Source organism: Mastigoproctus giganteus, chromosome 13, assembly GCF_048544385.1.
Source record: "Mastigoproctus giganteus isolate SK-2022 chromosome 13, ASM4854438v1, whole genome shotgun sequence".
Taxonomy (NCBI): domain Eukaryota; kingdom Metazoa; phylum Arthropoda; class Arachnida; order Uropygi; family Thelyphonidae; genus Mastigoproctus; species Mastigoproctus giganteus.
In genome coordinates this window covers 73,576,655-73,604,153 of record NC_143587.1, presented here as the reverse complement: position 1 = coordinate 73,604,153, position 27,499 = coordinate 73,576,655, and the positions used below count along the sequence as shown (strand labels likewise).

The following is a 27,499-nucleotide window of genomic DNA, read 5'->3' as shown; positions in this document are numbered from 1 at the left end:
AGAGCCTTGCAAAGAATCATCTCCTTGGAACAGGTCAATGTTGCAGCAGACACAGCCAAATGATTGGGACATATGCCAGCACTAACACGGTGCACGAAATGCTGCATGACATGGATTACAACCATCATGCAGCTGTTTACAGGCCATCAATCATTCAAACTAATGCCAAATACCATCTAGCTTGGTGTAAGGCCCACTGTTCTTGGACTACAAATTGATTGTTGTTCTTTGGGGTGATGAATCATGGTACATGTCCTACCAGTCTAGACTGTTGTGCCTTTCTCCAGATTCCTGGAGAAAGCTACTTGCTAAACTATATCATCCTGACATTGAAGTTTGGTGGAGGTAACATGATGGTCTGGGGCTGTTTTTCAAGGCTTGCCCTAGAACCATTAGTTGTTTTGGACAAAATTATGAATCCTGAGATCTATCTGAGCATCCTGAGAAATAATGCATTACGTTGTGGCAGCATATCAGTAAAGGCCCATAACTGCATCAGTAGAACAAACAATGCTTCCTATCTTACTGCATCACATCGTGATGGACTGGTTTGCAGACATGAGCATCAAAAAAGCTGCAATGGTCAACCCATAGAACTGACCTCAATCCTATAGAGAACCTCTGGAATGAATTGGATTATCAGGTGTGTGCAAGGAGAGACTGCCCAAAAAACACAGCTGAATTGGTTTCTGCTTTTGAAAGCCAAATGGTGTAAAATATCAAAGGACATTTACAAAAAACTGATGAAGAGTGCACCACAGATTAGAGGCTATCATTGAGGTTAAAAGTTTCAGCACATGTTATTAGTTTTCCTGTAAATAAAGATTATTCGTAGATATACAATATCCAGATATTGTAGGGCTGTGTATATGTGAATGCACCTAATATACCGCTTCTTGATTAGACCGGGGTTTGAGCCCGTGACCACCAAATATGGAGGATGCAGAACGGTCAGGGAATGACCACCGCATATCCCCGGAGCAATATGGCCTTAGTTGCTAATGCTCCTAAAAAAAACCAAACAGCAACAAAAAAAAAACCTAATATACAGACAGTTTTTCTCAAATCATGCTGTCACCTTTGTAGTAGTGGCATGTGATGGAAGAAAGCAAGTGTATGAGCTTATGCAGCATCAGCCAAAAAAAAAAAAAAAAAAAATCACACCATTCCCTCCAAATGCCTGTCCAGTTCCTCCTTAAATTTATTTAACCTATCAACTTCCACAACGACAGATGGAAGTTTGTTCCAGAAATTAACCACCCGCTGGCTAAAGGCAAATTTCCACACATCTATTTTACATCTGTCTTTTCTTAATTTGAATTTATGCCCCCTTAGGTTCGTAATCTGAACAAGTGGAAGGATCCCATCAGAATTCAGCATGCTCAACCCATTCAAGGCCTTATACACCTCAATCAGATTACCGCACAGGTGCCTAGTCTCCAGCCACTGCAATTTGCAGAACTTTAGCCTCTCTTGGTAAGAGGATCTCTTCATTCCCCTCACCAATCTTGTTGCCCTTCTCTGTACACGCTCAAGCAAATCTACATCCTTCCTAAAATGAGGCTTCCAGACTTGTATGCAGTACTCAAGGCGCAGCCTGACCATTGCCTTATACAGAGGGACAATCACCTCCTTCTCCCTGCTAGCAAAATTCCTATATATCATTGACAAAACCCCATGACCTGCCCTGGCAGTCTGTCTGCATTCCTCAGAAAACTTCATATCTGACTGCACAATTACTCCCAGGTCTTTTTCATTTTCTACCACCTTAAGTGTAGTACCACACAGTTGGTACGTTTCTCAGGGGTTACTTCTACCCATATGCAGTACTTTCCACTTGTCAAGGTTAAACTTCAGTTGCCACTTCTTAGCCCATCTGCCCAAATTATCTAGATCCTGTTGCAGTAGCACCCTGCCAATTACTGTCATTAACAACCCTGCCAACCTTTGTGTCCTATGTTACTCTCTTGTGTTTGCCACCCTTCTCCTTCCCCCCCCCCATCTCTCTATTTTCACCTCACTTTTATTTATTACTTCTCTATTTAGTTAGTTAGTCATAAATGTGCCTTGCACATTCATTCTTGAATGTACATATTTAACGCAAGGCTCTATGGCTGGCTATTAGTTATTTTTTTATATGCTCTTTCTTATTTCATTTTTTCTGTTCTCATTCCAGAACACTGTATTTACCACATGATTAACTTTGCAACTTTAAATGCTGTGTACAGGAATGTATCATGCTGGCATTATGAATGAGCCTTTTCTCTGGCTCTCTGAATTAACCTTTTCCACATATTAGTCCTAAGATCTATGGAGGGGTTAAAATTAGCAAGATCCCCCTATTTCTCTATCTGTAATGTCTCTGCTTGAAGAAATTTTTTTATTTAACTTGATTTCTTTTTAGTTGAAAAAAAAATTATTCAATGTATATTTAATATGTTTTAATGTGAATTTTTATAGGAGCTGATGACATTATGGTGTGAACTGCAGGTGGATCAACAGAGGTCTCTTACTGAAGTCACAAAGGCAGTTCATAAGCTGTTAGTTTTACATGCATCAACCAGTTCTCATTTTTATTTATTTGTAGATGTTCTGTGGGAGCAGGTAAGAAAATATTTTATTTCCTTCTGATTGCAGAAATGTAGTGAATTAATCCCGATTATTTGATCACTGATTATGTATATATACAAGGTGTGGCCAAATAGCTTAGGGACTGACTTGGTATCTTGAAATTTGCATACCTGTAACAATATGTTCAGCGATTCATTTAGACATAACAGTGTTCTCCCCAGAAATACCAGCCGGGTGGCATTATGAAGTAGCTAGGCGAGTGTAATACTTCGCAATATTATAAAATTTTCTGTTATTTATAAATGTGACTTAAGCGATCCAGAGTAAAAATTAATTGCATATTTAACAACATTATATGCTCCTGTCGCATTTACCTCGATCACATAGTATATTTGAATTAATATTGATCGAGATCAGTGAGCAGTACCATACCATGAGAATCGCTTAAATTTTAGCCGGCGGTCAGTTAAATTCACTGGGCTGTGTGCCCATTCAATAAGTCCTGGGGAGAACATTGCATAATGCATGATTCACTCATTTATCTGCAATCAGTCTGAATCAGCATGCATTGGATAGAAGGTGTTTTTTGAATTTTGTGGCATTTTAAAATAAGTGATGTTACCAAGCAGCAAATTTTCATCTAATTTTATGCCAAATTAGAGAAAGGTGCAACAGAAACCCACAAAATATTAATAACAACTTTTAGAGAAGATGCTGTGTGTTGTTTCAAGGACTTTTTAGTTTTTTAGTGGTTTGTAAAATCCTCTAAAGAGGGCTGCTTTCTGTTGAAGATGATCTCCACTCCAGCTTCCCTTCAATTTTAGAAACCTGTGATTTAGTTGCTCTTGTTTATGAACAGATTAAAAGTAATTGACATTTAACTATTTACGAGGTTGCCTGTCGTCAATCAATTTATCACAAGATTTGGGAATTTGACACTTTTCAGCCAAGTTTATACTTCACATCTTACTGATCACAGACAGCAGGGATTTCTCGTTTACCAGGATCTTCATTAATGTGCTATTACCAACCCACACTTTGCTTTTCCATAATTACTAGTGAAGAATTGTGGTTGTATGGCTATGACTTGTAAACAAAGGCCTAGTTCTCTCAGTAGAAGGATCTATCTTGTCCAAAGCCCAAAAAAAGCAAGACAATCTGAATCAAATGTGAAGCTATGCTTATGTATTTTTTTGATTCATACGGCATCGTTCACTATTAGTTTGTCCTATATGGTCAACAGTGAGCCAGTAAAGGTCAGCTTCAAGAAATTGGCACTAGCATCATTACAGTGCCCTTTCACACTCAGTACTTTCCATTCAAGAATTTCTTGTGAAGCACTCTGCCACTGTGGTTATTTCCTCTTTTCCATTTGCTATACTCACTGCATTTAGCTCCCTATTTTTATTATTATTATTTTTTTTTTACTGAGTGTAAATTCCCCTTGAAAGTTGCAATGACTGAATAAATTATTTATAATATGATATAGAGAGTATTACAGTTCCAAAAGAAGCCTATAAGGAATGCTTCAGAAGTTGCAGAAGCATTAGAATGAGAGTATATGTCAAGATGATACTTTGAAGAAGATCCTCCAAATCTATTAAGCTTCATTTCCCAAATGATAGTTCACTCCCCAAACTTTTCTATTGCACTTTGTACATGTATCACATTTATGTGATGTGTATTTCCAACATTGTTTATGTTTCAATGGAAGTACATATGTGCATACAGGGTGATTCACTACCAGTGCGACAAACTTGCAGGAGGTGTAGGGGGCACAAAGACGAATCAGAATCACATAGCATTGCAGGGTCCGAAATGCCTTTGTCATGCGGTAGAGGACGTTGAATGGGAGGTCTCGTGAACAGCGATCCCGCTGGAAGTCAGCATTTGCGAACCAGTTCCCGAGGCAGTAGGATGGACGAGTATTCAAACGTTGAACTAGCTGACATGCACCTCGCGTATGGAGCTGCGGACTGTAACGCAGGTGTGCACAGAAGGTTACGTGAGACTGGTTGTTTCACGAGAGGTATCATGAATCGAGAGCGAATGACGAGGATGCCAGACAATGAGGAGAATGTCCTACGTCTTGCAAAAGGTAATCCGAGTGCGAGTATGAGTACTCGAGCGATAGGTCAACGATTGGGTATTTCCCAATCCACTTTATGGAGGATACTGTCAACAAACCAAATGAGTTCATACCATCTGCAACGCATCCATTCATTGGAGCCTGCGGATTATCCACTCCGGAGGACTTTTGCTGCTTGGTTTCTTCAACAGAAACGGTTCGCAAATGCTGACTTCCAGCGGGATCGCTGTTCACGCGACCGCTCAACGTTCAACATCCTCTACTGCATGACGAAGGCATTTCGGACCCTGCAATGCTATGTGATTTCGATTCGTCTTTGTGCCCCCTACACCTCCTGCAAGTTTGTCGCACTGGTAGTGAATCACCCTGTATATATTCTTATTTTAAACAGAGTGTTTCAGTTATTATTTTTATTTTTTTTATTTTATTTTAAAAAAGTTTATGAAAGTTTATTTTAAAAAAAATTATGATATAAAAGATAACAGTTCTGTCCGTTAGCAGAAAACAAGTTATTTACGAAATAAACAGAATAATTTGGTGCAGAAACTTAACTTGACTAATTTTATTAATACGGGAATTTAATTATATATTATTGGTTTGGATAATATGGTGTATTTATCTGTTAGCAAGGATTGGCAGTCTTTCATTGGGGTATTGTTGTTTTGGAGGTTACTTTGATTAGCTGTCTAAGTTCCCAATTTGTGACTTGTGCATATATCTCTGGTCCCTTTGGAAGTATCTATTTTCTTTCAATTTATTGCCCTCCTCAAGATGAACTGGATAGAATTCTTTCTTTTCTCAACCATGCTTTCAGAATCTTGTTGCTGGTGATTTTAATGCCAAGTCCTTGACTTGTTTCTGTTCTTCATACCCTTGTGGTCATCTTGAAGATTTTATCTTGCAGCACCAACTTAATATTCTTAACAAACCTGATCTACCTTTTACTTTTTGTTCTTCTATTGGTCAGTCCAATATTGATTTAACACACTGTTCTTCCTCTATTTTAAACAAAATCTGTCCTTGGCCAATTTGTGTTGACTGGACTTGTGATCAGCACACAATTTTATTTCACATTCATTGTGTTCCTTCCATTTCTTCCTGGTATACTTCCACCTCCTCTCATTTTTCCTTGCAAAATGCTAATTGAAAAAAATTCTCTGTTTTGATTTCTGAATTTTCTTCTTTTTCTGAAGTTTCTGAAAATATGCCTTTTATCTGAATGTACTACTGTTGTTTACAATACGCTCCTCAAAGCTGCTACTCATTCTACTAATAGGAAATCTAAAAAAACATGTTACTACTCCTTGGTGGAACAGAGAATTGATAACCTTGTGTTGTGAAGTTTTTTGTGCCTGATGAAACTATCAATGGCATAGATGTCCTTGGCCAACTGATGAAGTTAACCAACTCCTTACAATCTATCTTAGCAAAAACATCAAACTCATTGCTAAATCCAAATTTGACACCTGGGAGCAATTTGTTCATCATGTTGGTAATCAAACTCCCTGGAACATTGTTTACAAAATTGCTAGAAACAAACTACATGCTCCTATTGTTTACAAAATTGCTAGAAACAAGCTACATGCTCCCATTATATATAATACTGTTATAAGTAATAACACCAAATCTTTTTCTTGGACAGATACTGTTAATTCAATTCTGGATGCTCTCTTTTTACCTGATGATCCCCTTTTAGATTTGCCCTGTCATAAAGGTATTTGATCACTTAATCTTAATTACTTTACTTCCTCAGTAGCTGCTTCTTTTACCCCTGTTGGATTATCTTCTTCTATCGCTAGGATTACCGGTGTCCTGGTGAAGATCTTATCGAAGGTAATTCTTGATAAAACTCCACTCCTGCTGTTCAGATGTTCGTGTAAATTTATATAGTCTTTATAATGGTTTGTGTTCTCAAATCCTTGGAAATCTGACATCTTAAGAACTCTGTTGAAACTGGAAAGTCTCGTAATCTTCCTAGATTACGAGACTTTCCAGTTTATCCGAGACTTTTAGGGTAGATTACTAATTTTGGTAAGATCCTAGAACATTTGATCTCATATAGAATCCTGGCTTTACTTCAAAACACAGACAGCTATTGTAGTAATCAATATGGTTTTCATTCTAGAGTTGCTGCTGAAGGTGCCTGAATTTCATTAATGAATCTTCTAAATATGTCTTGGCAATTTTTATTGATTTAGAGGGCACCTTTGACTCTGTTTGGTGGGAGAGCACCCTTGGACGTTGTAGAACTCTGAACTGCCCTGCTAACCTACATAATCTTATTAGGAATTATTTTTCAGATAGATCTGTTAAGGTTACATCAAATTTTCACACAGTTTCTTTGGAAAGCCTTATGTGGATGCCTGCAAGGGTCTATTTTTGGACCCTTGTTTTGGAATCTTGTTCTCAACCAATGGTTGCTAAAGGTTTTCCCAAATTATTCATCAGTTGCATATGTGGATGATTTAGTTCTCTTTTATAGAAATTCTCAAAAACTTGCTATTTCTCACAGTCAAACTTTGTGATGGTCTTTAAAAGCACCCTTCCTCCAACTCTTGTCCTCTCATAAAAATTAATGGTAAATCTCTCCCTTTTGTAACTACCACAATATTCCTTGGATTACTGCTTGTTAATTGCCTTACCTTTCTTCCCCATCTGAATAATCTGTCTGATAAAGCTAGAAAATCTGTCTTTCAAATTTTTTGCATTTGAAAGTATAGTTCTTTTGTATAGTTCTGTATATTTTTGTATCTGTATAATTTTGTAAATTTTCTGTATAATTTCTTTATCTGAAAACAGTTTGTATAACTATTTATCTAAGGTTGTATAATTTTTTGTATACAGGTGATCCCCGCTTAACGCTGATAATGCGTTCCGGAAAAACAGAGCGCTACGTGAATCCGCACTAAGCGAGCGCCGCATTCCCATAAAGTAACATGTATTTGTGAGTTGCGGTCGGTGCCATAGGATATTTCCTAATCAATAATAAATGGTAGTGAAAAGATGCATAAATGTCGGCCAAAATATTTGTACATATAAAATATTCTACATTACATATGTATATAATTTTATGTTAACTACTTATGTATCAAAATTAAACTTAAAATTTCCAATTAAAATCATGAATTTAATTGATCTAAATTGATTTAATTTAATTGATGAATTTAATTATGAAAAATGTGTCGATTTTGGGTTGAACTTCGGCCCTCTTCCAAATAAACTAAAAGGGGTATTAATTTTAAATCCCCCGCAGCGTTACCACCCAACAGTAAAGTCACCTGATCCTTCACCACTTAGAAACCTGGCATGTTTTTTGCTTCTTTCAATATGAAACTTCTTTTAGGCATTCGTTTCCACAAAATTCCTGCTTCAACTATGTTATAAACTTGTTGAGAAGTATAACACACAATACCCCTCTTCAATAATTTTAACAAGTTCTTTTTTGAAAGTTTCGGCTCCTTGATCTGCACTTGTGACTTCTCCCTAGATTTGAAATCTATTCAACCAGCCCTTACTAGTTTTAAATGGTTTCACTTTTTTTTTTTTTTTTTTTTTTTTTTATAGGGGAGTTTTCTTAAGATCATCATATTGGCTAATCTCTCTCTCTTTTTTATTATTTATAATATTTAACTTAACTGAATTCTGCATTATATATTATCTTCAATAAAATTAGTTAGTCTTTCCATTTCAATCCTAATAGCTGACCTAGCCCTAGTTGCTTGCAGTGGAACAGCTATCTTTCCCGCTGCTAAAATTAATTCTTTATTTTTTTATAATTGTTCTTACAGTTAAACTTGCAAGTCCTAAATTATGGTGCACATCCGCTTGTCTTTGACCAGATCAATTCGCTTCAAAATGTCTAATTTAATTTTTGAATTCAGTAGTATTTTTCTTACATTTATAGTCTTCGTACTGCACCCAGACGTTGTTGCTTTTTTATTCTTATCGGCCATTATTAACTCTTCGAAAATGTAACTGCATTGGTTGCATTAATTATGATACAATGTTCAAGTAAACTGTCCGTTACGCACAATGTCTGATACTGTACTGAGTGATGACTAGACTTCGGATAAATGCATGTAACACAAATATTACAAGTAATATACTTGATCATTTTTTAAAATGTTGATCTCGGAACTACATAACAAGTCACTGTACTGCAATTAAATTAGCACGTGAGAGAATTTCACTGAGTGTGGGAATATTTCTCAAGTCGGCGTGGGAAACGTTTTAACCGTATTTTTGTATTCATTTTCAAGCTATCGACTCCATCAAATGAAACGAATTCGTTAAATATGCCAAAAATGCAATCTGTAAAAGAGCATTATAGTGATCTGTGACAGCGTTATAGTCAGATACGGGTTATAATATAAGAACAGCGTTATAGCGAATCATCGTAAAGCGAACCGTGTTATAACGGGGGCCTGCTGTAATTCCTTTTCTTACAAACAGTTGAGTGGTGCCTTTGCTTAACTATTTCAGGTTATTTATCTCTAAATGGTTCCCCTGTTTTTAAATTAAAGAAAACTTAACTCTAATCAAAATTTTCTTCAAACTGAATTCCTGATTTAATCTGAAATGGTTTTTTTCATGTTTTATTTTGTTTTTCTACAGGCATGTCCTGTATCACCACAGAGAAACTCAGTGGAGTTTTACTATACTGTATACTATACTACCATAGTCTTTCATTGGTGGTGTATCAGGTTTTCACTGGTGTGTACGTTTGAATGCCAAATTCACTTTGGTTCCTTTTGGATTTGAAATGGGGAGAGTATGTGCAAGGAAAGAACATGTTATTTTTTAAAAAACAAACGCACACATACACAAATGCTAATGCTAAAATAATGCGATATATATATCTTGCCACATGATTTCTATTATGTCTAAAAACTTTCTTCTTACTACATGCACTCTCCTACTTTTATCTCATCTACATCAATAAATCATCAGTAGTCAAAAGATATATATAGTTAGCATTAGCATTAATTGAGGCATATGATGAAAGAAAGCAAGCTTATACAGCATCAGCAAAAAAAAAATAAAAACAGCCTTCCCATTTCACTGATCCGGTCACTCCAAATGTTTGTCTGGTTCAGCCTTAAATTTATTTAAGCTATCAACTTTCACAACAACAGATGGAAGTCTGTTCCAGCAATCAACTACCCACAGGCTAAAGGTAAACTTCTGCACATCTATTCTACAACTGTCTTTCCTCGATTTGAATCTATGCCCCCTCGGGTTCTAAATCCGAGCAAGCGGAAGAATCCCATCAGCATTGAGCCTGCTCAAACTATTCAGGGCCTTATACACCTCAATCTAATCACCTCACAGGAGTCTCCAAACGTTGCAATTTGCAGAACTTAATCCTTTCTTTGTAAGTGCACACCTTTTTTCTCCTCACCACTCTTGATGCCCTTCTCTGTACTCGTTCTAGCAACGCTACATCCTTCCTAAAATGAGGCCACCTTCAGACCTGTATGCAGTTACTCAAGGTGTGGCCTGACCATTGCTTTATACAAGGGGATAATAACCTCCTTATTTCTGCTACAAAATTCCTATACATCATTGACAAGACCCCATTACCTGCTCTGGCAGCTTGTCTGCACTGCTCAGAGAACTTCATATCTGACTGCACAATAACCCCCAGGTTTCTTTTCATTCTCCACTTCCCTGAGTGAAGTACCACACAGTTAATATGTTTCTCTTGGTTTATTGCTACCCATATGCAGTATTTTGCAATTGTCAATGTTAAACTTCAGTTGCCACTTCTCAGCCTATCTGCCTAACTTTTCTAGATTTTGTTGCTGTAGCATACCATCATTAACAATCCTACCAACCTTTGTATCATCTGCAAACTTGGACATTAAGCCTGATATACCTTCATCAATATCATTGATAAATACACAAAACAACAATGTGCCCAGCACTGAGCCCTTGGCAACTCCATTAATAACATTAGTCCACATAGAGCAGTGTCAATTGATTACCACTCTCTGCCATCTCCCACTCAACCATTCGTTTATCCATTGTAGCAATTTGCCCTTAATACCAAACTGCTCCCACTTGTACAGTAGTCTTCCATATTCAACAGTATCAAAAGCTTTCCTAAAATCCAAGTGTATGATATCAAAATTATTTTTTGCATCTAGTTCCTTTGTAACCACATCATAGTATCCAATTAAATTGGTCAGACAAGACCAATTTAGTTGGATACTCCCCTTAACAAACCCATGTTGTGTCTGAACTATTACTACAGTCTTGTCTAGATGATCCTGCAACACTTCTTTAACCAGTGACTCCATTATTTTCCACAGAATATAAGTTATATTAACAGGGCTATAATTATTTGTGTTACCCTTTGAATCCCCCCTTTGTGAATTGTGGATATATTTGCACGTCTACAGTCCATGGGGACCTACCCTGAGTCCAAGGAAGCTCTCATAATTATGGCTAAAGGTTTGCTTACTTCCCTCACTGCCTCCTTCAATATAAGTGGATAGATTCCATCCACCCCAGTGCCTTTTTTGTGTTTAACTTCAACAATTTCTCCTCCACTTTGCTCTCTGTTATTACAAAATCATTTAGCTCCCTGTTGGAGTTTAGTATACTTCTGTCCTCCCTTGCCTTACAGAATTCCTCATGTGTGAATGTAGATGCAAAATACTCATTCAGTTTGTCAGCTATCTGAGTAGGATCATGAACAGTCAGACCATCAATATCAAGCAGACCAATCTGGTTCAACCCCTTCCTTCTAGAGTTTACATAAGTAAAGAAGTCTTTGTTGTTTTTCTTTGCATCTTTTGTCAAGGATTTCTGATAATCAGCCTTTGCTTGCCTAACCTCCTTTGTGACTTGATTTCAGACTAGCCTATATCTGCCATAGGCTTCTGTGTCACCTGATAATTTATATGCATCCCATGCATTTTTCTTCTCTGCCATGAGCTTCATTAATTCATCTGATATCCATTTAGGTCTAAATCTTGAACGGTATTTCTTAGTTGGTATGAAAAGCCTGTAGCTTCCAAGATTTATTCCTTGAAGGCTTCACATTTAGAATTCACCGTGTAACATCATCAGTTGATCCCAATCTATAAAATTTAAAAACTGTCTGAGACCACTGTTTTACCTTTACGGAAGCAAAAAGCCCTTTCCTTTACCCTTGATGGTAGTTACCTCTTTAAGTAAATCCCACATCAGTACACTGTGATCATTGTCACCTAGTGGTTCCTTTATCTGCAAATTCTTAATGCATGAATAATCACTGTTGGTAATCAGATCAAGAGTATTACTCCCTGTGGTTGCCTCTCACACATGTTGCTGTAGAAAACAGTCATCCAATAAATCCATTAAAGTCTTGCTGGCATGCATGTGACCAACCCCCAGGTTCCAGTCAGTATCTAGAAAGTTAAAATCCCCCATTACAAGACATTCTGATTTACTGGCCTAGTCTATTTCTCTGCACAATTTTTCATTGTTACTCATCAGAGTCATTAGGCCTGTAATACACTCCTGCTCTCGTTTTCCCTTTCCCAGTGCTTTGGTGTCACACTAAACTGACTCAACATTGCACTGTCCACCAATGTCAGCTGGATGCACTTCCTTAGATTTTATGTTTCTTAAGTAATAGCATACCCCCTCCTCTCTTCCTACCCTGTCTATCCTTTCTGTACACATTGTATTCCCCAATTCTGATATCCCAACAATATCTGTCTTTGATGTCTTGACCAGCACTTCAGATTCATCAAATTTATTTACTATACTTCTAGCGTTGGTGTACATGCAAGTATACATGCACCTGTTCATACTCTTTGTTACCCTAACACAGCCCATGTATTTACTTGTTCCATGCTGATTCCCAGTTGATCTTGAAATCCTCAGCAACTTGGTCTCTATGCTGCTGCTTATTCCAATAGAAGCAGTGCAAGAATCACTTTCACCTCTGCCTGCAGCTACTTTTAACCTTTTAGTCTGTGAATCCCCCAAGCTAGCAGTTTTCCGACCCACCTAACACTGCCTTGATAGCATCAGCAAATATTCTTGCACCCTTTCTATTTAAGTGTATCCCATCCTGTAGAAGCAATCTCTCCTGTTAACAAGTACAGACCACTTCTTCTTCTGGCATTATAACCCAGGGTGTGCCATCTCTATATGATGTTCCACCAGTAAGCCATCCCAGAAGTCAAACTTCTCCAATTTCTTATTCTCATGGTCTTTAAAGTCCTCTTCCAAGTCATCCATCCATCTTTTCTGTGGTCTTCCTCTTGTCCTCCTACTGATAGGTTTCCATTTCATTATCCTCTTAGTTGTTCTTCTGTCATCTGTTCTCATAACATGTCTCAACCAGCAAGTCTTTGACTCTTCACAAATCTGATGATGTCCGCACCCTGAATAAGATTGTCACGTTTGTGGTTCATTCTGATCCTCTAGGATCTATCAACATCATATATGGGACCAAAGACTTTTCACAAAATTCTATGCTGGAACACTCTCAACAACTGCTGATCTTTACTTAAAGTAAAGATCAGCAGTTATTAAAGCAATAATTAAAGTAAATTACAGACCACGCTGAAAAAAAATTCCACCCCATGAGCCTTGCACAATCTCTCCCAGGTCACAATCTCTCAAATTGATTGAGAGGGCTCTCATCATGTACTCCCTCCTATCATGTCTGGGCAGAATTGCAGACATTTTCAAATTAAATCCTAACTCATGACTTTTTTTCAACATTGACCTGTACTTGTTAAGTTAATCTGCAGATCTCTTACTCTTTTAAGGCCATTACATTCGCACATGAGGAGTTATTCAAGGAGGGGAATGCCAGAAGCTTATCAAACTCTAACAGGGAGCTAAGTGATTTTGTAATAACTGAGAGCAAAGTGGAGGAGTAATGGTTGAAGTTAAATATAAGGCACCTGGATGGATGAGATCTATCCAGTTATATTAAAGGAGGCAGCATAGGAAGTAAGCAATCCCTTAGCTATAATTATGCAAGCTTCCTTATACTCAGAGGAGGTGCCCATTGACTGGAGGTGGGCAAATATATCCCCAATTCACAAAGGGGGTTGAAAATGTGACACAAGTAACTATAGACTTGTTAGTTTAACTTGTATTCCATGGAAAATAATGGAGTTATTGGTTAAAGAAGCATTACAGGATCATCTAGAAAAGACTACAGTAGTAGTTAAGACACAGCATGGGTTTGTTAAAGGGCGGTCCTGTTTGACCGATTTGATTGGATACTATGATGTGGTCACAAAGGAATTGGATGCAAGAAATAATTTTTATATCATATACTTGGATTTCAGGAAAGCTTTTGATACTGTTGCACATGGAAGACTGCTGTACAAATTGGGGCGGTACGGCATTAAGGGCAAGTTGCTACAATGGATAAAAGGATGACTGAGAGAGATACAAGACAGAGTGGTAATCAATGGACACTGCTCTTCGTGCACTAATGTTATTAGTGGATTTCCCCAGGGTTCGGTGCTGGGCCCATTGTCATTTTGTGTATTCATCAATGATATTGATGAGGGTATATCAGGCTTAATGTCCAAATTTGATAATGATGCAAAGTTGGCAGGGTTGTTAATGACAGTCATCATCATCAGCCATTTTCAATCCACTGCAGGATGAAGGCCTCTCCAGCAACTTTCCAGTTCCTTCCGTTTTGTGCCATCCATTTACTACCCACAAACTCGTGAATTTCATCTATCCATCTCCGTTATTGTCTTCCAGGTTTTTTTCTTAGCTCCTCTTGGGTACCATTCTGTTATTTTCTTAGTCCATCTGTCATCATGTCTTCGAGCTAGGTGTCCTGCCCAAGACCATTTTAGTTCTTTAGTTTTGATAAGAATGTCCTTTACTTGAGTTTGCTGCCTAATCCAGGTGTTTCTCTTCTTATCTAACAGTCTTATTCCCAATATAATATGTTCCATTCTTCGCTGTGTAGTTCTCAGCTTCTCTTCCATTCTTTTAGTGAGTACCCAAGTTTCACTTCCATAAGTCATGGTGGGGAGTATACATTGGTTCATTATTTGACGTTTCAGACAAATTGGAATATTGTCCTCAGTATGTGACTATATTTCCTGAATGCTGTCTATCCAAAATTTGTTCTTCTCTTGACTTCCAGCCATTTATCATTATTTCAGCTAATGACTTGTCCCAGATAAGTATATGACTCCACCTTTTCAATTACTGCTCCTTCAATCATTATTTAACTTTCTGTGACATACTTGTTCATCATTACTTTTGTTTTAGCCATATTCATCTTTAGTCCAAAATTCTTACTAACTGTGCATAACTGATTAAGATTTTCCTCTAATTCTGTGGGATCGTTGCTTATGACCACAATGTCATCTGTAAATCATAAATGGTTTAGGTACTCTCTATTCCCATTGACTCCTTTCAGCGACCAGTCTAATCTTTTGAAAGCTTGCTCACGGGGAGCAGTAAACAACTTCGGTGATATTATGTCTCCTTGTCGAACTCCTTTCTCAATTTGAAATTTCCTACTGTCTTTGTCTAGTCTAATAAAGGAGGTAGCATTCTCATATATTTTCTTCAAAATTGTAATATATGGGATATCTATGCCTTGTTTTTCCAGTGCCCGAAACATTGCCTTACACTGTATAGAGTCAAATGCCTTTTCATAATCCACAATTGCCAGGCATAATGGTGTTTTATATTCATTTGCTTTCTCCATTAGCTGTGATATTACATGAAGATGATCCATAGTTGAGAATCCTGTCCTAAATCCAGCTTGCTCTATCTGTTGATTCTCATCAAGCATTCCTTCTAATCTATTAGTAATAACCCTTGTGAACAACTTGTATATGTGGGATAACAAACTAATTGGTCTATAATTTCCAATTTCTGATTTATTTCCTTTCTTATGCAGTAAAATTATGATTGCATTATTCCACTGCTTAGACGTCACACCTTTTCTAATGGATTCTGCGAAGAGTCTTGCCAATTTTTGTGTCATGTCTCTTCCTCCCAATTTTAACAACTCTAGCATTATCATTAGCATCAGTAGAGGCATATGATGCAAGAAAGCAAGCTTATGCAGCATCAGCCAGAGGGGGGGAAAAAACTTCCACTTCACCCCTTCGTTCGTTCGAAATAGCTGTACAGCTGAGCCTTAAATTTATTTAGGCTATCAACTTCCACAACAAGGGATGGAAGTCTGTTCCACCAACCAACTACCCACTGGCTAAAGACAAATTTCCAGACATCTATCCTACATCTGTCTATCCTCAATTTGAATTTATGCCCTCTCAGGTGATGATTCTGAGCAAGAGGCAGAATCCCATAAGCATTGAGCATGCTCAAACCATTCAAGGCTTTATACACCTCTATCAGATCACCTCGCCGGTGCCTAGTCTCCAGACACTGTAATTTGCAAAACTTAAGCCTTTCTTCGTAAGAGCAACCCTTTGTTCCATTCACTAACCTTGTTGCCCTTCTCTGTACTCGTTCCAGCAGGCCTACATCCTTCTTGAAATGAGGCCTCCAGACCTGTATACAGTACGCAAGGTGTGGCCTGACAATTGCCTTATACAAGGGAATAATCACCTCCTTATCCCTGCTAGAAAAATTCTTGTATATCATTGATAAGACACCATGAGCTACTCTTGCAGCCCGTCTGCACTGCTCAGAGAACTTCATATCTGCCTGCACAATTATCCCCAGGTCCTTTTCGTTCTCTACCACTGTCAGTGTAGTACCACAGAGTTGATATGTTGCTCTGGGGTTGCTGTTTCCCATATGTAGTACTTTACATTTGTCAATGTAAAACTTCATTTGCCACCTCTCAGCCCATCTGCTCAACCTTTCCAGATCCTGTTGCAGCAGCATTCCGTCAGTAGTGTCCTTAACAACCCTGCCAACTTTTGTATCGTCTGCAAACTTGGACATTAAGCTTGATGTGTTACAAGTTGCAACTTCGCTGAACAAGAAGTTTTTTAGCCATATTTAGCTGCTTATTGAATATTTTTTACATCAAATTATTTTTTGTAAGTAGCTTATAGACCTAGTAAGGATCGTTAGTTTATTCTGAATTGAGACAGCGAGATTTGGAAGTTAATTAATACTTAAGTGTCCATAGATTACCGTTCGTAACTTCCCGCCTTTGTCCTTGTCATACGATCATTATATATCCAACCCAGATAGCGTTAGTATAGTATAGGTTATAATATTTTCGGTGATCGGTAAAATCTATTAAACTTGTTGAACTTCGTTGGCATTTAAATTGTACTTTTAACTAAATACATATACCGACTTAGATTACAAATGTAACATAATTAATTAATACATAACTGATACGGAAGTTATATAAAGGGAACTCGGAGATAATTAATACTTGACACTAAAAAATATATATCCCATTTTAACTGCGTTGGGAGATAAGTTAGGGTTATAAAATGAAATTGAAATTTTATTTAAATTAAAAGAAATCATGACTCAGACCAGAGCAGCAAAACAAAAGGCTCAAGCTAATGGAAGTGCTGTGGCTCAGAAGAGAACTGAGGGGGGCAGTTGCCTTCTGAATCACAGCCTTCTAAAATGCACAGCTTGCATGATGTTTGTGGAGCATTCAAGTACGGGACGTGATATTGCCATGGGGGATGTCTTTGTGTGTGCGCGATGCAAGGAGTGTATCGAAATCAGGCAACAACTCAGCGTTCTTATGGGCCTATATGAGAGCTTGAAGGACAGGGTGGATGTCCTCGAAGGAACTAAATTGAGGGGCCCATCAAGCTCTCAGCTGCCCACATCAACGCCAGAGCTTGCACTTGGTCATCGCAAGACACAGCGGCAACCCCAAGGCAGAATGTGCTGGTCCCAAAGGAACTAGTAGTTGTTGGTGACTCTATTGTCAGGGAAACAGGGAACATGCTTTGTAAAAAGGATAGGTGGAACAGGACCAGGGTATGTCTGCCAGGGGCAAAGGTTGATGACGTTGTAGAGCAGATATCACCTTTTAAGGGCACAAAAGGTGATATAGTTGTACACGTTGGCACTAATGATATCAAGAGTAGGAGACCGGCGGAATTACTCAACAAGTACAGGTCACTGTTGAAAAAAAAGCCGTGAATTAGGGTTGAATTTGAAAGTGTCTTCAATTCTGCCCAGACACGATAGGATCTCTCCTATCGTGTCTGGGCAGAATATATGATGACAGCCTTGTCGATCAATTCGGCCCTGGAAAGATTGGGCAAGGCTCAAGGGGTAGAATTTTTTTCAGCCTAGACTGTACTTGTTAACAGGAGAGATTGCTTCTACAGGGATGGGATACACTTAAATAGAAAGGGTGCAAGAATATTTGCTGATGCTATCGAGACAGTGTTAGGTGGGTCGGAAAACTGCTAGATTGGGGGGAGACAAAGACGAATAGATTAACAGTAGCCACTGGCAGAGGTGAAAGAGATTTTTGCACTGCTTCTATTGGAATGAGCAGAAGCCTGAAAAACAAGATGCAGGATATTTCAGAGACTGCTGGGAGTCATTGCAGTACAAGTAAACACATGGGTTGTGTTAGGGTAGCTAAGAATAGAAATAGGTGCATGTATACTTGCGTGTACACCAATGCTAGGAGTTTAGTAAATAAATTTGATAAATTTGAGGTATTGCTCAAAACATCAAAGGTAGATATTGTTGGGATATCAGAGACGTGGTGTCACACAGATATAAGGAATGCAGAACTGGAATTTGGGGAGTACAGCGTCTACAGAAAGGATAGACTGGACAGGAAGGGAGGAGGGGTTATGCTATTATTTAAGAAATACATAAAATCCAAGGAAGTGAAGCCAGTGGATATCGCTGGACAGTGCAGTGTCGAGTCAGTTTGGTGTGACATAAGCATTGGGAGATCAAAATTGAGAGTAGGAGTGTGCTATAGGCCTAATGACTCTGATGAGTACAATAAGAAACTGTACAGGGAAATAGAGTGGGCCAGTAAATCAGAGAGTCTTATAATGGGAGATTTTAATTTCCCAGATATTGACTGGAATTTGGGGGCTGGTCACTCACACACTAGCAAGGCTTTTGTGGATTTATTGGATGACTGTTTTCTACATCAGCATGTTCGGGAGGCAACTAGAGGGAGGAACACTCTTGATTTGATTATCAGCAGTGATTCTTCATGCATTAAGAATCTGCAGATACATGAACCACTAGGTGGCAGTGATAACAGTGTGCTGAAGTGGGATTTACTCAAAGAGGTAACTACCATAAGGGGTAAAGGGAAGGGTTATTGCTTTCGTAAAGGCGACTACAATGGACTGAGACAGTATTTAAATTCTATACAGTGGGACCAACTGATGATGTTACCAACAGCAAATGCAAAATGGGAAGCATTCAAAGAACTTATCTTGGAAGCTACTAGGCTTTACATACCAACTAAGAAATATTGTTCAAGGTTTAGGCCTAAATGGATGTCAGATGAACTGATGAGGCATATGGCAGAGAAGAAACATGCATCGGATACATACAAATTAACACATGACACAGAAGCCTATTATAGATACAAGTTGGTCTGTAACCAAGTGTCGTGGACTAATAACATTAGTCCACGACACTGCTTGTCGTGGACTAATGTTATTAGTGGAGTCCCTCAGGGCTCATTGTTGGGCCATTATTGTTTTCTGTATTCATAAATGATATTGATGATGGTATATCAAGCTTAATGTCGAAGTTTGCAGACGATACAAAGGTAGGCAGGGTTGTCAAGGACACTACTGACACTATGCTGCTGCAACAGGATCTGGAAAGGTTGAGCAGATGGGCTGAGAGGTGGCAAATGAAGTTTTACATTGACAAATGTAAAGTACTACACATGGGAAACAGCAACCCCAGAGCAACGTATCGACTCTGTGGTACTACACTGACAGTGGTAGAGAATGAAAGGGACCTAGGGGTTGTTGTGCAGGCAGATATGAAGTTCTCCGAGCAGTGCAGAAGGGCTGCAAGAATAGCTCATGGTGTATTGTCAATGATATATAGGAATTTTTCTAGCAGGGATAAGGAGGTGATTTTTCTCTTGTATAAGGCAATGGTCAGGCCACACCTAGAGTACTGTATACAGGTCTGGAGGCCTCATTTCAAGAAGGATGTAGAGCTACTGGAACGAGTACAGAGAAGGGCAACAAGATTAGTGAATGGAACAAAGGGGTGCTCTTACGAAGAAAGGCTTAAGTTTTGCAAATTACAGTGTCTGGAGACTAGGCACCAGTGAGGTGATCTGATAGAGGTGTATAAAGCCTTGAATGGTTTGAGCATGCTCAATGCTGATGGGATTCTTCCTCTCGCTCAGAATAATCACCTGAGAGGGCATAAATTCAAATTGAGTAAAGACAGATATAGGATAGATGTGTGGAAATTTGCCTTTAGCCAGCGGGTGGTTGGTTGGTGGAACAAACTTCCATCCCTTGTCGTGGAAGTTGATAGCCTAAATAAGTTTAAGGCTCAGCTGGACAGGTATTTTGAACGAACAGAGGGGTGAAGTGGAAGTGGGGTTTTTTTTTTTTTTTTTGGCTGATGCTGCATAAGCTTGCTTTCTTGCATCAAATGTCTCTACTAATGCTAATGCTAATATACCATCATCAATATTATTTATAAATACAGAAAACAATAATGGACCCAACACTGAACCCTGAGGGACTCCACTAATAACATTAGTCCACAATGAGCAGTGTCCATTGATTACCATTCTCTGTCTTCTCCCCCTCAACCACCCCTTTATCCATAGCAGCAATTTGTCTCCAATGCCACACTGATTTGTGCAGCAGTCTTCCATGTGCAAAAGTATCAAAAGCCTTTCTAAGATCCAAGTATATAATATCAAAGTTATTCCCTGCATCCAGTTCCTTTGTGACTGCATCATAGTATCCAATCAAATTGGTCAGGCAAGACTTCACCTTAACACAACCATGCTGTGTCCGAGCTATAACTGAAGTCTTGTCTAAATGATCCTGCAGTGCTTCTTTAACCAGTGCCCCCATTAATTTCCCTCGAACAGAAGTGAAACTCACAGGTCTATAATTACTTGTGTCAGCCTTTGATCCTCCTTTGTGAATTGGGGTCACATTTGCACATCTCCAGTTTATGAGTACCTCCCCTGAGTCCAAGGAAGCTCTCATAATTATGGCTAAGGGTTTGCTTACTTCCTTTGATGCCTCCTTTAATATAACTGGATAGATCCCATCCACCCCAAGTGCCTTTCTTGTGTTTATCTTCAACAATTTCTCCTCCACTTTACTCTCAGTTATTACAAGATTATCTAGCTTACTGCCAGAGTTGAATACACCTCTGGCATTCCCCTCGCTGAATAACTCCTCATGTGTGAATGTCGATGCAAAATATTCATTTAGTTTGTTAGCTACCTGAGCAGGATCATCAACAGTTGAACCATCAATATCAAGTGGACCAATCTGATTCATCCCCTTCCTTCTAGAGTTTACATAAGAAAAGAACTCTTTACTGTTTTTCTTTGCATCCTTTGCCAAAGATTTCTCGTAATATGCCTTCGCCTGCCTAACCTCCTTTGTAACTTGGTTACAGATCAACTTATATCTATCATAGGCTTCTGTGTCACGTGTTAATTTGTATGTATCCCAAGCATTTTTCTTCTCTGTTATATGTCACATTAGTTCTTCTGACATCCATTTAGGCCTAAAACTTGAACAATATTTCTTAGTTGGTAAGTAAAGCCTAGTAGCTTCCAAGATAAGTTCTTTGAATGCTTCCCATTTTGAATTTGCTGTTGGTAACATCATCAGTTGGTCCCACTGTATAGAATTTAAATACTGTCTCAGACCATTGTAGTCGCCTTTACGAAAGGAATAACCCTTCCCTTTACCCCTGATGGTAGTTACCTCTTTGAGTAAATCCCACTTCATCACACACTGTGACCACTGCCACCTAGTGGTTCCTCTATCTGCAGATTCTTAATGCATGAAGAATCACTGCTGATAATCAAATCAAGAGTATTACTCCCTCTAGTTGCCTCCTGAACATGCTGATGTAGAAAACAATCATCCAATAAATCCACAAAAGCCTTGCTAGTGTGTGAGTGACCAACCCACAAATTCCAGTCAATATCTGGGAAATTAAAATCCCCCAATATAAGACTCTATGATTTACTGGCCCACTCTATTTCCCTGTACTATTTCTTATTATACTCATCAGAGTCATTAGGCCTATAGCACACTCCTACTCTCAATTCTACAGTAACTTCATCATCCCCCGGGCTTTCTGATTCTTCATTTTCTTCAACGCATGTTCTACCTCATCAGGAAGCATATCAGGTATGTTGTATGTGTTACTAATTTGCGATCCATCTTCCCCACTGCTAGTATCATTCCCTCGCTCCTTGCATAACTCTTTATAGTGGTCTGCTGCTATTTGAATTATGCCTTCTCTGCTATTTATAAGTACACCATCGCTATTCTTCAGTTTCAGTATCATTTGTCTTTCTGTATTACTGCTCATGGCTCCTGATTTAAATCCTTTGTTTTCCCTTAATGCTTGTTCTACTTTTCTTGTGTTAAATTTTCTTATATCCTCTCTGAGTCTCTTTGTAATGGCTTTGTATAACTCACTATAATCAATTTTCTCTTTGTCATTGTTTTTCTTGCTCTTCATTTGTCGTCTTCAGTTCATCACGACAAGTGTTTCTTGACTAATTTTTTTCTTTGGAATTCTTTTTACCTATAGGTTTCTTGGGCTTGATCGCTTTCAGAAAGTTGTAATATTCCTCGTCGATATCTTGGTCCTGAGCAATCTGCAGAAGCTCAAACTTGTTCTTAAGTTCCAGTACATACTGCTTTTTCTCCTCTTCTCTTATCTCAAAGACATTCATATTATTTACTGTAGTCAGTTTCTTTTCTTGCATCTATATCAAGTGTGCATCTTACCATTCTGTGATCACTTCCAACATTTACCTTGTTCAGGACAGTAACATCATTCACGATATATCTTCTGTTAGTGAGGACGAAGTCGAGTGTATTAGTTGTTAATCCATTTGGGCTCTTCCATGTGCACTTTCTGTGTACACTTTTCTTGTAAAAAATGTTCATTACTGACATTCTTCAAGATTCTGCAAATTTCACGAGTCTTTCATCTCTTTCATTTCTTTCACTAATTCCAAAATTTCCTATAGTTCTCCTTTCTGCGCTGTTTTGTCTCTTTCCAACCTTAGCATTGAAGTACCTCATAATGATAGTGTATCATTATGAGGTACTTCAATTTCGGTGTACATTTCTTCAACCTCTTCATCATCATGGCTCAATGTTGTTGCATAAATCATTATAACCTTTAGCTTATACCTCTTAGAATCCTGAGTAGTAGTCATGTGACACCCTTGGCGATGTACTTTTGAATTCCAAAATGTTGTTTTTTATATCTTTATGGACCAGAAAGCCAACTCCACCTTCACTCCTTTCACTGTTTCCATTGGTGTACAGCAGATTTCCACTTGATAAACTTATCAAGTGATTCATTTCTTCTTCTTGTTTCAGCCAAACCGATGATATTCCAATTAATATTTTCTAATTCCTTTTTCAGCTCTAATATCCTGTCTTCACCAATGAGCAATCTTACATTGTAATGACAGTATGCCAGTGCAACTGGATCTAGATAAATTGGGCAAAATGGGCTGAGAAGTGGCAGCTGAAATTTAACATTGACAAATGCAAAGTACTGCATATTGATAGCAGTAACCCATGAGAAACATACCAGGTGTGTGGTACTACACTCAGGGAAGTGGAGTGTGGAAAAGACCTGGGGATAATTGTGCAGTCAGATATGAAGTTTGCTGAGCAGCACATATGGGCTGCCAGAGTAGGTCATGGAGTCTTGTCAATGATATATATGAATTTTGCTACCAGGGACAAGGAGGTGATTATCCCGTTGTACCAGGCAATGTTCAGGCCACACCTTGAATACTGTGTACAAGTCTGGAGGCCTCATTTTAGGAAGGATATTGAGTTGCTAGAATGAGTAAAAAGAAGGACAACAAGATTGTTGAAGGGAACAAAGGGGTGCTCTTTCCAAGATAGGCTTAAGTTCTGCAAATTGCAGTGCCTGGAGACTAGGCACCTGCGAGGTGATCTGAATGGTTTGAGCCGGCTCAGTGGTAATGGGATTCTTCCACTTGCTCAGATTAAAAACCTGAGGGGGCATAGATTCAAATTGAGGAAAGACTGTTCTAGAATAGATGTGCGGAAGTTCGCCTTTAGCCAGAATAGACTTCCAGTTGTTGTGGAAGTTGATAGCTTAAATAAATTTAAGGCTGAACTAGACAAACATTTGGAGAGACTGGATGGGTGAAATGAGAAGAGTTTTTTTTTGGCTGATGCTGTATAAGCTTGCCTTCTTGCATTATATGTCTCTGCTAATGCTAATATTAAAATAAGCTGCAAAAGCGGTAGTTAAACCTTGAGCCATCATAATGAGAGCATCCTTAGGTTCAAGAGAAATACCTGAAAATTACAGATGTGCAAATGTATTTCCAATTCATGAGGGTGTTTCAAAAGGTTTTGAAAGGAGCAATGTAGCAGCTGTGTTCAAGACCACTTGATTTGCTCCTAATCAATTGGAATCTTTGGGAGGAAAACTCATGAGGAAGAAAAGTTTTAAATAAACTAGATTATTATTTGTACCATCATATTAGAGAAAATACTAGGGGTAAGAATATTCTAGACTTCATCATTACTCACGAATCAGATGATATAAGGCTTACAGCACAGGAACCATTGGCAGGTAGTGATTGCACAGTTGGAAGATGAAGAAAGTTTTTGCAGTAGTTAAAGGTAAAGGAATGTGTTTTAATTTCAGGAAAGATGACTATAGCAGTTTAAGGTGCTGATCCATTAATTTTTCAGATTGCAGAGGGAGGGCAAATACATTAGAATCACGGAATATCTTTTAAGCAGTAATTATGGAAGCCATGAACACATTGAGAAAATACAACAACAGAGGAGGAGGATGGCATAATGGATGAATACGGAGCTGGCTAATCTAATAGATTAGAAAGACAGTAGCATGGGAAAGTTACAGAGCAATGAATAGTACTGAAGCCTACAGCAACTGTAATAGTACCACAGATAAAGTTAGGGAGGCCAGGGCTGAGTATAAAAAAGCAAAGAATGGGGACAAGATTGTTATGTATGTGAATACAAAGAAGTAAACAAATCAGATCAGATTCTTGTGTGCTGGGTTGGAAAAGTTTTAAATAACGCAGCTAATGTTGCTGATGAAATTAATAAGTATTTTGCATCGGGTCTTTACTGGTGAAAGATCCTTTATGCTGAGAAGAGGCTGAGCCATATGAAATTAATGATTTCAAAATTATAGATAACTGTTTATTAGAAAAATTTTCAAGCATAAAGCACACAAGATTCATGAGTTGATGACATACATACCCAGTAATTTTGAGGGAGGTGGCCAGAGAGCATATTGAATCATTGAGGTTGATTATGAGGACATCATTGTATTCAGGAGAGATCCCTTGGATTGGAGAAATGCCACTGTTATCGTCAATACATAAAGGCAGTTCTAAGAGTGATTTTAGTAACTACAGACCAATTAGTCTGATTTCACTGCTAGGAAAAATCTTGGAAGCAATGATTAAGAGTGCAATCAGGGACATTTAGATAGAAATGGTATTTTGAGAGACATGCAGCATGGTTTTGTTAAGGGAAAAATCATGTTTAACTAACCTGATAAGCTATTTTGACACAAGTTACTCATGGGCCAGATGTAGAGAAGAATTTTGACATAGTTTATTTAGATTTTAACAAGGTATTTGACTCAGCCTATCATTAGAAGTTACTGTATAAACTCCAATGTTTAAATTACTGGAGAGATTCTAAGATGGATAGCAGGGTAGCTGCAGGGAAGAAGGCAGAGAGTTGTAATTAATGGATATCCTTCATATTGGTGTAACATCAAAAGTGGGTTCCCCAAGGATCAGTTCTTGGACCACTGTTGTTTCTGATTTTCGTAACTGACATTGACGAAGGGATAGAGAGTGCAATGTTAAAATTTGTTACTATTCCCCAAGTGCAAGACCTTGCACTTGGGGAATAGTAACCCCAAAATAACTTATACACACAGGGGTTGAATTAAAAACGGTAGAGGAAGAATAGGATCTGTATCTAGAAGTTATGATACAGGCAGATATGAAGTTCTCCAAGCAGTTTAAACAGGTAGCCAGGAATTCCATGGTGTTTTCTTGATGATTTATCAAGCAATATCCCATAGAGATAGAGGGTTCGTAATCCCACTGTATAAAGTGACTGCCCTTGGAAAACTGTGTCCAAGTATGAAGACCTCATCTAAAAAAAGTTATTGAGCTTCTTGAAAGGGTCCAAAGGTGGGCAACTTGCATGGTGGAATTGGCAAAAAGCTGACCATACAAGGAAAGATTTGATTTATGTGGGCTACAGAGCTTGGCAATTGGGCACTTTTGAGAGGACCTGATTGAGCTTTATAAGGGTCTGAGAGGGGTTAGTAAAATGAACAAATCCTAATTTTCACTGTTATAAAGAATTCCATAACTATTGGCGATAAATTCTAATTACAAGGGAAGGGGTTTAGACTAGATTGTAGGAAGTTTTCTTTTAGCCAGAAACTTGTTGATTATTGGAACAAGTTGGCATCACAGGTAGCTCAGGCAGGTAGTTTGAAAAAATTCAGAAGTCAACTGAATAGTTACCTACATGAGGAGAGAAGCACATAATTTGTATTTTCTTATCTACTTCTTTTTTTTTTTTTTTTTTGGCTGGCACAGCAAAAGTGGCAGTGGCTTTTTTACACTACATTGCTAATGCTAACACTAATACTAATACAGTTAACAATTTTATTCAAAATAATTAATTGTAAACTCCTCTGACTAGTGGTCATGTCACACTTCATATGTCAAGGGTAATACAACAGCAAAGTAATATACAGTAGAGTGTTGATAATCCAAACTAATTGGGGCTGGGGGTTTGGACTTTGATTTGTTTGAAGGCCTATTTAAAATCTTAATTTTTGATTCAATTGTTAAAATTTCTGCTTCCTTTTAAAAGACAAAGAAAACTACAGTACAGTAAAATAAAACTCTGTTCAGAATCTTTTTACTCCGTATCTCACTTGCACATATTGTGTTAGTTGCAATTTCTGCATGATGTGTTCTTTGTTATTGATCAATCAATATCAATCGATATAGGCCACCAAAGAAATTTAGATATCCGTGAGAAATTAAAAGTACATAACACAGTAAATGACATGAAACGGTATCAGAAAAAATGGATCAGCCACATAGAAAGAATGAACCCAGACTGGATCCCAAAATTAGCCTTTAACTACAAACCTACAGGCAAGAGCAAGATGTGGGTCAACCAAGACAATGATGACGAGATCAAGACCACCTCCAAGAGCTACAACGGAGCAGGTCTTAAAAGACCTAAGCCAAACCAAGTTCATGATGATGAGGATGATGACATTAGAAAGTGAGAACAAAGAATACACATGCAAGATGTTAGGAAGGTTACTAAAAAGACCATGAATTCAAGACACTAAAAAATCATAATTCAGGAACATGCAAAGAACTCGGTTTATCTGGCATTTCTTGGTAGATGAAGAATATTACATATCACAAGGTCAAAATACTTCTAGAACAGGAGTGTCAGTATTCAGAAGTGCTCAAGGGCCACACCAGTGTGGGAGAGGGGAGGTCTTGTGCCACTTTAGTATGCTGTGTGCACCAGTGTGAAATTACTAAAATAAATATTTTCACATTTTCCCATGCATAAAATACACAACCTCAGATCAGTAATATTTAAATAAAATTCA

At 38.2% G+C, this 27,499-nt stretch overlaps 1 protein-coding gene across 1 annotated transcript in view; it reads left to right on the top strand.

Moving 5' to 3' along the window:
- LOC150076166 (uncharacterized) overlaps window positions 1-27,499 on the top strand; it is a 287,981-nt gene that overhangs the window by 224,925 nt on the left and 35,557 nt on the right. Inside the window, exon 6 of the mRNA XM_090387515.1 lies at window positions 2,461-2,604. Within this exon, the coding sequence (XP_090243641.1) occupies window positions 2,461-2,604 (144 nt within the window). The remainder of the gene's footprint in view (window positions 1-2,460; window positions 2,605-27,499) is intronic.